Source organism: Physeter macrocephalus, chromosome 1 (genome assembly GCF_002837175.3).
Source record: "Physeter macrocephalus isolate SW-GA chromosome 1, ASM283717v5, whole genome shotgun sequence".
In the NCBI taxonomy this organism is placed as follows: Eukaryota; Metazoa; Chordata; class Mammalia; order Artiodactyla; family Physeteridae; genus Physeter; species Physeter macrocephalus.
Window position 1 is genome coordinate 92,243,687 of NC_041214.2, and position 13,596 is coordinate 92,257,282.

Sequence of the window (13,596 nt, forward strand, 5' to 3'; positions counted from 1 at the left end):
ATCCTGCAAGCACAGAATCTCTTAATCCAGTTTCTTTGGACAATTTATGTTAAATAAAAAAGAGAGACTTAAAACCCATACACAGAAAAAGGGTTAGAAGGAAGTATACCAAAATAATAACAGTGGTTGTCTTTTGATGTTTTTCCCCATACTTTCTGAGGCAGTAATTTTAATTTTGAAGAATCCTGCCCATCATATTTCCATGTTAAGGCTTCCCTTATTATGAAATCTTTTAAGCTACCCTAGTCTCAAAGTGACTGAACTCAGTTTTACATTTTTTTTTCTGTTTTAGATGTACAACATAAAAGAGATGCTAAAAATGGAGGGAGGGATATTATGAAGTAAGTTTGAGCTTTATAAAGTCCTTGCCTTGAAATCAAAGGATTATTTTTCTTCTTTCCTTTTATTTTTATGGGGAGACAGAACCTAATCCTCCTATTGATGAAGTCATCAGCACACCAGGAGTAGTGGCCAGGTTTGTGGAGTTCCTCAAACGAAAAGAGAATTGTACATTGCAGGTGCGGACCATTTTCATTTCTTGCCTCATATCTTAATTCCCTTTACAAAGTTACATTTTGTATACAGATTTGTTACTTATTTTAATCTATATGAAGGGTTAATTTTTTGATACTGATGTTCCTGACAGCCACATTGCAAACTGCTTTGATAGCTTTGTCAACATCCAGGCCCTTGGTATTACTCTTTAAAATTCTTTTTACTTTTAGTCATGTAAAAGATTATTTTATGATGACTATGGATCATACTTACCTGGTAGGGAATTGTTTGCAGTAGAGGAGCCATTATAAGGACCTAAGTGTGGACTATGTAAAATTTGGTTCTGATGGATTTTTAGATTGTACTTGTTGGGTTTCTCAGGGCTGTGTAACATGGGCTAGATCAGAGACTCACTGATCCCCAAACCTGGTACTAATTAATCCTTCCCCTCTACCCCCGGCCCCACCCCAAAAGAACTGACAAGGATGTAGCCTTGTTGGGAATGTGTGTGCTTTCTCCTATGTTAATTTACTATATTAGTACTGTTGTATAGGAGTTCCAAGAGAAAATTCTATAGCTTCTGGATTAGATAATTTTTACAGTAAAAAGAACCAACTATCAACTGACTCTCATCTTGGGAGTTATCTAGAAATTTAAAAATACTATATTGTTCCTGAATAAAGTTGGATCTTAAGTAAACTAGTAATTAAGTAATTCAGTAGCTAGACTTCCTTGGAGTAACCAACTGGATCAATTTCTGAGTTATTCTTTAACAAATACCTGTGATTCCTAAATTCTCACTTGTAGGATCTAATCTGAGTGGCTCAGGCCCTTTAGAAAGATTCTGCAACTATAAAGATTGGTTAGGTCCTACATAGATTACAAAATGGGGTTATTTTTCCAAGTAAATATTTGCTAATAATAAGTTAATCATAAAGATAACTTTCACCCCCATGTTTACCTTTGCCTTACTCTAAGGGTGTAATAAGGACTGGGGCATCTTTATAAGTATAAGTAACAGCTCCTCTCCCCAGGTTCCTTACTGTCCAGAGCATTATTGATAATTCATAAGACTTGATGCTTTGTCTTGATATTTTCTCTCCTTTCCTCCCATCCCATCCTTCTCTCTCTTTTACTCTCTTTGTTGCGGTGATGAGTTCCTTCCAGAGGAAAAACAGGAAGTCCAGAAAAGGTAGAGTACTTCAGTGTCCCATCAGTTTTTCCTCTCCAGTTTGACATTTACTAATCCCCAAGTTCATTTGAATTAAGATTCTGTTTCGTTGGCTGCTTCCTGGATTGTAATTCTGGTCCCCATCTAAGGCCAGGATCACCAGACACCTGGAAAATAATCAGGTTCACCTAGAGAGCAAAGAAAGAGGACTTTTCTCAGAAAAAAAGGAAATCCAGACAACCAATACTGCAGAGAACAGAGCCTGAGCCCCTTAAGCAACCTGTCAAGAGAACCAGAGGGACCAAATGAAGAGCCTTACTGCAGTTTATCATTTGAAAAGCTTTGTAGGAAGAGGGAGGTAGGGAAAATTATCATTTTGCTCATGTGGAAGTATGTTTCTATCCTGTCTCTGACAATGAGAGTAATTCAGAGATATTAAATTTACTCCTGGACTTAGCAGTTTTTAGTAGGTGGTTGCAGAGGTCTAGTTCCTTAATGTGTTAAAGGAAGATGGTATAACTTTCTAGTCCTAAAATGAAAAATGTAAGAGAACTTGGTCTTTCCCCATCCCTACCTTCTCCAGTATTCCCTAAAGAGCACAGTCTATTCTCTCAGACAGTGCCCTCTCCTGGCTAACACTTGTAAATTCTACATCATTTTTGATTTTGTAATCCTAGAGTTTGTATCTTAACACATCTGAAGATGAAAGCCTTCAGAAATCTCTAATTTGCTTCTATCAGAATTCTCAGATTCCACCCTTGTGCAGCCTAACTAATAATTAGGCTGAAAGATTGAGAAATGATTCCTCTGGAAGTGACCACCTCATGATTTTCACCTTAGCGATCCAAAGACTCTAGAGAAAACGAACCTGTTTATTATATAAAGGTCATCATCCCCAGCTTTTCTTCTGTGTGCATTTAAGCACAATATGGTGTTCTTTCTCCAGTGTGACTAATGGGTAACCTTGACTACCCCAGAAGCAGGAGGAGCAAATATATTGATGGAGACCCTAGAGCCAGGAGACTTCATTGTTAAATAATTAGACATGCTCTGGGAAGCTTGGAGGGTATTCCTTCCTCTGTCTTCTTGGAGAGCGCTAGGATGTGAGTTATCCATGATATTCCTACCTGCTGATTAGAAATTTGAGTAGTGTGTCTTTGGAATGGGGTGTTTGCCATTTCTCTTCTAGAAAGAGAGTAATAATATGGAGTCATGATAGCTAAACTCAATAATAAATCCCTGGACAAACTTAATCCCTTCATTCCATAGATAAAGAACTGTGAATCCTAGTGAAGGGTTTCTTCACTTCTTTCTGGCTTTCCTTATCAGTGGGATATTGCAAACCAGGGAGATAAAAATGCCTGCTTTTGGCAGTGCTACCTAGATACTTACTTGCCCTCAAATGAGATGAATATGGGTGGAATCTAGGACTTTGGAAGCCGACTCTGCCGTTTGACTAACAGCATTCTCAAACACAGTGACATGTAGGCCTCAGCCATACATGAGAGCCTTGACATGAGATTGGTCTGCCTTGTGGTGTATTCCCTGGGCCCACTTGGTTTGTTTTTTGAGTCCAGGTCCAACATCTTTGTACTGTCCTTTGCAGTGCTGAGATGGTGTATTCCCAAACCTTCTTATAGAAGCTTATAAAAATTGCTAGAAATAAGTAAATTGCCTCCTAGTTCCAGTCATTAAACAGATACTCCTCTTAAAGTTGTAAATTTGAATTAAATTGGTTTAGTTTTCCCATTTCTGCCTTTCGTGTCCACACTAAAAGCTTAATGTGGTAAACTGCAGTTAAGCCTTCAGCTTCCTGTGTTTTTTTCCCCATCTTCACTGCTCCCTCTGCCTATCTTAAAAGGTTGCTCAGATGACTCAGGCACTGTTCTCTGCAGAGTTTGATATCTGGATTTATTTTTCTGATGTGAGCCTCTCTTTTCACTTGCTCTCCAGGTGAGCCTGGCATTTGCTAGGAACCAGAGTGGAACCGGCAAAGTGGCCAGCAACAGAGTCCTGATCCAAATGGAGAAAGGGAACCAGGCGTACTTCAACCTGGAGTGGGAAACTTGATAGGAGGTCAGAAGTACTTCAGTTTTGGATTCTCATTTTCCTTATTTTAAGGAACTGAGCACCAGAAGGTAGAGATTGAGAAAGGAAAGAGAGAACATACCAAAATCTTCAGCGTGCCCTTCAGATGTCAGTTGTAGCCTTATTTAGAAAGTTCTGGACAGTGAAAAATAATAGTGGAATTACAATTTGTAAGCAATCACAGCTGCATGACAGGTTGTTTCCTTGCATGATGCCATTCTTGGAACACTAAGAATATAGTAGTTTAAAACAACAAAGAGGAGGAGTAAAGATTATTATAATTTTGGGTACTACTTCAGGTGATACCATTTCTTAAGTTTTTTTCATTTCGTCATGTTGCTGAGTTTTTCTTGAGTTGCATGGTTACTTAAATTACCTTTTCTGGCCATTTCTATTATAACTGTATGCAATTGTTTTTGGTATCAACTCTGGACATTCCCATTTCGCAACTCTCTTTCATCTTAAAATCTAGTCTGGGACCTGAGACGGAAATGTTCACCCCACTCAAAAAAATAAAGAATGTGATACCCAGTGAAAGAGGAACTGCATAGTTCAAAGTACAACCAGTTTTTATAAAACGTACTTACGTATTAAACACATTTGAAAGTTGCTTCTTCCAACACTTAATAGGGGTCTGTACTCATGAGGAATTCTCAGTCTCTCTGCCTCTCTCTCTGTTTCTCTGTTTCTGTGTCTCACTCTCTCTCTCCTCCCGCCTCCTTCTCATGTCACACATATACACATGGGTATAGAAAATTGCACAGATAGAGCTTGATAAGTTTTTACAAGGTAAACATCACAGTAATCAGCACCGTGTGTGTGTTTGTGTGTGTGTGTGTATGTGTTTTAATGCCTCATTAATCCATGAATATGATTTGAGTTTTCACTGGCCCTCTGGTTATAGTTATTCATCTACTTCTTTCCCCAGTAATCGCAAAACTACTTTCTGATTTCCATTCTTACCAAGAGAGACCTTGAATCTTTTTTGCATTCAGAGGTTATAATCGTTATGTACTTCTTAGTGATAAACATAACTGTGATCCATTCTTGTTTTGTTGAGAAGTCCTAATTGCCAATTTTCTTCCATTCATGCTCTGGCTATTATTTACTTATTCTCCATTCTCCTAATCATTGTCACTCTATTTTGTTTTGCTTCTCCATTTTATTCATTTCAGTGGCATCTGGAAATCTCTTTTTCTGGAAGACCTTTGGGGCTAAACCTCATCAGACAAACAGCAGTTTGACTTCTGTTAGCAGTTATTATTCTAATTTCTTCTCGATAACTCTTTAATATATCCTTTATCTACTCAGTTTATTGTTACCATTTCTTTTGCATCAAAATCTCACTGCAAACCTTAAAAACTTTGATATAGATTGCTATGTATGCTGATCTTATTCATTCTTCACAGGTTGCTTTTCCTCAAAGTTTTCATTTTTTTGACATGGTCTCAGATGCTGATGACTCTCTGTTGAACTTTGAGCCTTTCTTCTTGTAGGAAAGTTTGCTTTTGTACCTATTTCATATGTCTCTTTTACTAGTTCATTTTCCTAGTAAGCAAAAGAAGCTACATTTTAGGTGAACTGTGTTTTCCTTTTAGCATACCCTAAATAATCTGTCGTATCATTATTTGAAATTTCTTGCCCTAGATACCAAAACTGCAAGCAATTGGAAGACTCTTGTCAGTGTTACAGGTGTGTTTCAGAGAGGAAACTATGGTTGGGGCCATAAGCCTACTAGATTAGGAGGCTGTAATCTAGCTCTCTTTGACTGGCATTACTCAAATCATTAGTGATCTTGGATCTTTTTCTGATAGTTTCCTCATTCATAAACTAGAAAAGCCAGGTTTCTCTGGGTTTTTGTAAGGAACACCTGAGAGTATGTGAATAATGCTTTGAAAATATAAAGTACTGTATAAATGTCAAGTTTCAATTCAGACAGATTGAAAAGGGTTTGAACATTGGTTTAAGTAGTAATTTAATTACAGAGGTGATATGAGTTTTTATTTTGTGATACTCAGTGTTTAAAAGTCTCCTGAACTTCTCTTATAGCAAAGAGTTATCAGGCAAAAAAATGTTTAACTGTGGTGCTCCTAGTCTGGCCTCCCTGCTGCTGTAATATCAGTGTCCTAACTAGCTATCAGACCACTTTATTTCACTTCTGTATATCAAATTTTAGGTTTCTTTGAATATCCCTTCTTTAAGTGTCTTCTGCTATAAATTTACTATCATTCATGTAGCTTTGGACTGGGCTAATCAGATTGTCTTCCCATTTCTTTCATTTTCCCGTACCCCGAGTGATTGATGATTTAGTTTGCCATATGACAACTGCCTTTCAATTGACCCAAAAGCTTAAAGGAGTCACAGCTCCATCTCTTGATGACTTTTTATTGATTTCTCATTCAAGGGGCATGTCACTGAATTTTTCCCCCCCATATGTGCTTCATTAAAGAATATTAAATAGAAGACAGAACAGGAGAAGGAAACAAAACTAAAGTTTAATTAAGAACTCTAAATAGAATTGTAATATAAGAGTTCATTCTTGGATTTTAAGAGGTCATTCTTGGATTTCATCATATTAGGCTAAAGATTCAAGTTACTGTAGAGATGTGTAGAATTAACGTGCTGTATTTTTTGTTGGCCATAATTTCCTTCATACTGTTCACCAGTATCAACCTTTAAGAATGCTCTTTTTAAAAAAGTCTTACCTCTGTGCCTTCGTTTGGAGACTTCTCATTTATTGTAAGCTCTTATGCTCTGAAGTTGCCATTTCTGTTAGTTGTATGCCTGTTAACTCCTTTCAGACTACTTATCATTTAAATTGTCTTCTGCCTTTTTCACTCTGCCTATATTTTACACATTTTACAGTTTTATTCTTTCCCCATTTCACTCTGCCCATTTTATAGAAATTATTTAATTTTATTTTTATTAGATAATAAACATGGTTTAAGGCCAAAAGATACATAAAGGCTTTACTGTAAGTGCCTATCCTTCCCATACTTGTTTCCCATTCACCTCGAGCTCTCTATGTAAGTGACAGGTATTTACAGTTTATTGTGACTCCTTCAAGAGATATTCTGTGCAATAAGTAAATTAATGCATATATATTCCTTCTTAACCCTTTTGGAAAATACAGTATGGTACCATATTAATGTACATTGTTTTTCTTTTTTATTTTTCCTCCATTTATATCTTGGGAGATCATTCCATGTCAGTATATGAAGCACTCCCTCATTCTTCTTACAGTCTCATGTCAGCTCTGCCTTGATCTGAAATTTTAGACACCCTGAGTATTCCTCTAGGCTAAGGTTATTTCTTCAGGAATTCTTCATTTAAAATTAATATAGTATTTACCTGATAGATTATGTGTAAATAATGATCTCAGATTCTTTTCTTCATGCACAGAAAACCTTATTGTTATAAGTAAACAAGCTATTAAATTCTAATAAGATAATGAAATTATTTTTATCTTTATAGTTTGAGTCAGCTTGGGTGCTGACAAATATTGCTTCAGGAAATTCTCTTCAGACCCGGATTGTGATTCAGGCAGGAGCTGTGCCTATCTTCATAGAGTTGCTCAGCTCAGAGTTTGAAGATGTCCAGGAGCAGGTAAAAAAATGAAACAAGTAAATAGAAGCAGGTCAAAGAATACAATTTTTCCCTTCACTCTTATATTCAGAGTCTCAGTTTTACCGCTTGGATATGACAATCCATGGTTCATCACAGGGAGTGTTCTAGAAATCTAAACTGAACCAACATAGAAAATTTCATAGTGAATATAGGCAGAATTTCTCCTAGAAACATAAAACCATTTTTCCCTTCCAACCCTGAAATTCTTTAAGTCCTGTAGATACACATTTTAGACCATGTAAGCAGTTACTGAGTTTTTTCTTGTAGTAATCTCTAGTGTTGATTGACGTAGCAAGTCTTTGCCACTTTTGTGCAGAAAATCACTTAGAAAACATGAAATTTTAGTTACTGCAAAGTTTGTCAAATTCATAAATATAAATCATTACTAAATGAATATGACTTTCTTCTACAGCTTTATTGAGGTATAATCAACCTACAGTAAACTGCATATGGTTAAAGTGTGTAATATGATAAGTTTTTTTTTTTTTTTTTTGTGGTATGCGGGCCTCCCTCTGCTGCGGCCTCTCCCGTTGCGGAGCACAGGCTCCGGACGCGCAGGCTCATTGGCCATGGCTCACGGGCCCAGCCGCTCTGCGGCACGTGGGATCCTCCCAGACCGGGGCGCGAACCCGGTTCCCCTGCATCGGCAGGCGGACGCGCAACCACTGCGCCACCAGGGAAGCCCATATGATAAGTTTTGACATATGTATATACCCATGAAACTGTCATTACAGTCAAGATAATTAATATATCCATCATCCCCAAAAGTTGAGTAAAGTTTTCTGCATTTTGATTGCTCTTAAATTCTTGGCTCACTGTTTTCTTTTGTAAGCAAGCTTAAAATACATTTGTAATCAGCTGAGTAAGCCACTTGGATCTCTGCTAAGTTCCAAGGGCTGTATGGAATGTTACTTAAGGGTAGGGCCCCCTAAGATTAAGAATATGTATAAGAACTGGTACCTCCTTTTAATAAGTTTACTCCCATGAGTATTCACATGTATACTTATATAATAGTATTGATCTTCTTCCACCAATCCCACAACTATTTCATTTGACTCCCTGTTGAGTGAACTTAGGGGTTTTAATAGTTAATGTCCATGTATAATATGTTGATTAACTACTGTATAATTTTGTAAAGAGTTATTGTGATATGTTGGCATATTTTTTGAAAGAATTATGAGAAAATTTAACTCTACAGCCTGTCATTAATAAGTAATTCTTTCACAGGCAGTCTGGGCTCTTGGCAACATTGCTGGAGACAGTACCATGTGCAGGGACTATGTTTTAGACTGCAATATTCTTCCCCCTCTGCTGCAGTAAGTTTCTTTTTCTTTTTTTCTTTTTTTTTTTGTGAGTAATAAAAATACAGGTAGTTCCTCAGAAAGCAGTGCATCTTTGGAAATCATTTTGGATTTCCTAGTGTTACTTTTCATTACAGATATTTTCTTACTAACTTGTTCAGATCATTTCCTTGGGCATCCTATCTTATTCAAGTGCCAAAATTTTGAATTCCTTGTGTTAGAATTAATTAAGCTTTATTGTTGTGGAGAAGAGCTGTTTGAAGACATCTGTTTATCAGTAGCATTAAGTGGTTAAATATTTATATTATGCCATCAGATAATTAATGCCCATTATATCATTTACCATTGCATCATTATGCTTATAGGTTATTTTCAAAGCAAAACCGCCTGACCATGACCCGGAATGCAGTATGGGCTTTGTCTAATCTCTGTAGAGGGAAAAGTCCCCCTCCAGAATTTGCAAAGGTAAGGATTATGCTTGTGGGAAATTGGCAGAAAAAAGTACAGTTAAAAGAGTCTAAGAACCCATATTAATGTGAATAGAAAGAGAATAATTTGTTTCTAGAAAAATAGGTCTTTTTGTTTATTTTTGTTTGAATTTGGAATAAATTTTCACTGCCTTTAAAAAGCTCTGAATTACTCTTAAAAACATGGCATTTTTTGTTTGTAACAAAGTATCTAAAATGCAGAATTTCCTAGCTTTAACACTTAGGAAAATTCCTTTACCTCTCTGATCCACAGAGTGTTTTGACAAGGAATCTCACTCTGAGAATTGGTATATATTAAACTTTGCTCTTTGAAATTGTTTTCCTTGGCCTCTGACTACCTCATCAAAGTAAACTGCAAGGTTATTGACAGCATTCCCAAAGATGGAAATGTCACTTGGCCACTTACTGCTTGATCTCCAGAAGTATTAATCACACCAGAAGTCACCAGGTGTGTGCCTGGTTGCTTTCTGGAGTTTCCCCCCTCATTTCTTGCTTTTATTCTGTTGAATTTCATAATCATATCATCTTCCCTTTATAGGTTTCCCCCTGTCTGAATGTGCTTTCCTGGTTGCTGTTTGTCAGTGACACTGATGTACTGGCTGATGCCTGCTGGGCCCTCTCATATCTATCAGATGGACCCAATGATAAAATTCAAGCAGTCATTGATGCAGGAGTATGTAGGAGACTTGTGGAGCTGCTGATGTAAGATATCTTAAAGTGTGTCTGTTCTTTTGTCTCTAATATTAGTTTTCTAGTTGCTGATACTCAAATATTAATGCATTATACTGATTTATTGTGCTTTAGGCTACTGTCTTTTGTTACTTTTTTATACTCATGTCATATCTGTTTGATTGTTTTGAGGGTTATAAAGAACCTCTCACTCTTCTGCTGTAAGCAGCCCTTTAGCAGAAACATTTGGAAAACTTTGATCTGTGTAATTCTAGCTCATGATTAATGACCTGAGACCAACCACTGGATAGCAGAAGGCACACTGCCACTAAAAACAGTCATTTCTTCATCTTTTTGTCTCATTTAGAGCTTAACCTAGACTGGTGTCAGACTTTGAATTTTATTTTGCTATATCTCGTTGTGATGCCTTTCATTTATGAAGTGGAAGATTTACTGATGGCGTAAATAATTTGAGACTGTATTAATCAAATTTTTAGAAAACAATATCGAAGAAAAAAATTAGAGTGATAACATAATGGGGAAATAGTATAATTACAAGCCATGTGAAATTTATTGGAGTAAGTACAAAGTAGATGCAAGGAAACATTGCCCCAAAGATGACATGTGGAATGAATTAGATAGTATAATATATAGAATAGAAAACCCTGGGGTTATAGACTGGGTACAGATCAGCGGCATAATGCTGTTGTGAATCAAAAGCAATATAATGCTGGAGGACTCAGAAGTACATCATTCAGAATCTGGGAGAGTAACCTTTTGTACTCTTTTGTCTCTAGATTACTAAATATTTTAACCGTTTCTTTTTAGTCATCGGATCTTAAATGTGGAGAAACTGGCATAGTTTTGAGAAGAGTGATCAATCTCATTAAAGGGGAGAGAAAATAAGATATTTAAGGAAAGTTAAAGGATATTAACTTACTTAGCCTGAAATCAAGACTTAATATCTGTCTTCAGATATATAAAAGATTTGTGGAGGGGTTTTTCAGACCAGTAAGTCAGCTGAGGTTTAGTAGAAAGAGTCTACTATTTGAAGTATGAAGCCTGGCTTCAAGTTAGCTCAACTGTTGATATATTTTTATTCCTGTGAAAATTAAATTATTTGTAAAACTTAAAAGTGCTGTATAAATGTTACTATCTCTTTCCATTATCTCAGCAACCATAGAGACCAAGTAAAGAGGAAATGAAACCTGCATTAATGAATGAGAGGGAAAACTTGGACTCCAGGTGATTGAATACCTGGGAAGGGTTATTAGAACAGATTTGTAGTTTTTATCCAAAAATACTAAACAAAAGGAAAGACAGCCTTTCTTGGGGACACCAAAAACATTTCCTCATCATGATAGGGTTCCTTTAATAACCACCATAGGTACCTTTCTGCTCCAAGAACAGATCACATATTAATTTCTTTTGGGTTTCAGCCCTAAGGAAAAGAGATTAAAGATAGAACTGTTGGATATAACACATCTTTTTATGGTTGCAGGCATAATGATTATAAAGTGGTTTCTCCTGCTTTGCGAGCTGTGGGGAACATTGTCACAGGCGATGATATTCAGACACAGGTATGAATAAATGGTAACTATTTCTTTTTTCTTTCAGAAGTAGCAGATTGACCCCTCATGATTATGTTTCTTTTACAGTATTTAACTCCATGGGGAGAAATGATACTTTGTTTCATTAATGTTTGTTAAAAGTGTTGGCTTTGGCAACTACTTTCAATACCATCACTATCTCTGTCTTGACCTATTGCTTTGTGGCAATTTTGGGTTCCCCTATGGTGTAACTTATCCTTTTGGTTCGGTTTATTTCCTGCTACTTCTACTTGAAGGGGTTCTTGTGAACATCAGAAGCCTCTAGTAGCATCCTTTCTGTCGTCTTCATCTTATCTTCCCTGATGGCTTCCTCCTTTTTGTACATGGTAAGTTTCCTATGTGAGAAGTATCTTCCCTCCTAGTTCTTAATGTCATCTTCTATTCCATTCAAATTTTATATCAAGATACATCACTCACAGTGGATTTTTCTAGCCATTTTTCTTCTTGATCTCTCAGATGCATTGGCATCATCTTTAAAATTATCTTCCTAGGCTTCTGTGGTGTTGAAGTATTTTGGGTCTTCTGCCTCATTGACCATTTATTTCTCCTTAGCAAGTTCCTTTACCTGTTCTTTTCTGTTTATGGGATTATCTGCTGGAGGGGATTAGTTTTAGCCTTAGCTCTTTCTTAGCCAGCTCTGACTTTCAGCAAGACATTTAATATCTTCACTTTTCTAATCTCTAAAATTAGGAGACTGAATTTGTTCTCAGGTGTCTTCCAACTCTTAATATTTAACTTTAAATTTATTCTGTCCACAAGGGAACTCATTAGTTTTCCTGGTGTATCTGGACCTCTGCTTACTTATGTTCCTGTCTCAGTGAATGGCCCCAACAGTTACCCAAGCCAAAAACCTGGACGTTAGTTTGATTATTCCCTTTCTGCCAGCTTTCTCATCAGTCACTAATGACTGCCATTTCTACTCATTCCTTGCAGTGCTTAGTTCAGACATTTCTTGTACCATTCCCATATCACTAGAAGGATGCTTATAAAATGCAAATTTGATCGTGTCATTCTCTTAAAATCTTTTTATGGCCCCCTGTTGTCCTTGGACAGTGTTTAAGATCGTTTAAAATCTGGCACCTGTATAATGAAATGCTGTGCAACAGAATGAAGAAGCTAATAGACATGTGTATGGAAAGGTTTCTAGGTTCTGTTGTTTAAAAAGAAAAACAAGGGGCAGAATAGTATGTAGGATATATTACTATTTGTGTAAAAAACGGGCAGGGAGGAGAGGAGAAGAAAACAATGTATGTTTTTGATTGTATTTGCATAAAATTTCTCAGGAAGCATACACAGGAAACTAATAACATTGGTTGTCTCTGTGGAGAACCAGGTAGCTGGGGTATAGGAATGGAAAGGAGGCTTTTAACTATATAGTCCTTTTTATTTTCTGAATTTTAAAACCATATTGTTATATTTGCTATTCAGAAAAAGTTTCTGTCTGCCCCCTCCCATTCCATGCTCTGTGCTTTTGCCATGTTTGTTCTGCTGTATTAGCTATGACCACGCTCACTTCTGAGATTTTACACATGGCTTGCTTCCCTCTGCATGGAACATATGCTTCCATCCCCATCCCTGTTCTGACCAGTCCCTCACACAAATCCTCACTCTGCCACTAATACCTTTTCATTCTTCAAGTCCTGCTATTAACATTTTCTCCGAGAAGCTGACTCTTAAATTAGGTGCTCCTTGTTTTTTTTCATCCATCATAGCACTTACCACACTGTATTGTAACTGTCTACTAGATTGTAAGCTTGTAGAGGTGGAACTGTGTCATTCTTGATCATTTTTGTTGCTTCTACAATAGTCCCTGGCACAATGTATAGAGACTCAGAAAATATTTACTGAATAAATGAAGTTCTGAACCTATACATCTAGTTCCAACCTCTCTCACGTTCCAGTCCCATGTCTCCAGTACCTGTCTCGCCTTCTTGTCTTGTTTTTTCCCATTTCAGTTAATGGTACAACTGTTCACCCAGTCTTGAAACTTTGCAGTCATATTTGGTGTCTCCATCTCTCACACTTTGTATAGCAAGTCAGCAGATCTTACTGATTCTTAGTGTTTCTAGATCCACATCTGATTACCTTAGTTTGGGCCCTGTTTTCTCACATGCAGGGGTTGTTGCTGTACCTATCTTATTCATCCT

General features: G+C 36.8%; 1 protein-coding gene across 1 annotated transcript in view; it reads left to right on the plus strand.

Moving 5' to 3' along the window:
- KPNA1 (karyopherin subunit alpha 1) overlaps positions 1 to 13,596 on the plus strand; it is a 76,217-nt gene that overhangs the window by 49,888 nt on the left and 12,733 nt on the right. Inside the window, exons 5-10 of the mRNA XM_024120006.3 lie at positions 424 to 518; positions 7,229 to 7,360; positions 8,609 to 8,697; positions 9,048 to 9,147; positions 9,709 to 9,872; positions 11,341 to 11,419. Of these exons, the coding sequence (XP_023975774.1) occupies positions 424 to 518; positions 7,229 to 7,360; positions 8,609 to 8,697; positions 9,048 to 9,147; positions 9,709 to 9,872; positions 11,341 to 11,419 (659 nt within the window). The remainder of the gene's footprint in view (positions 1 to 423; positions 519 to 7,228; positions 7,361 to 8,608; positions 8,698 to 9,047; positions 9,148 to 9,708; positions 9,873 to 11,340; positions 11,420 to 13,596) is intronic.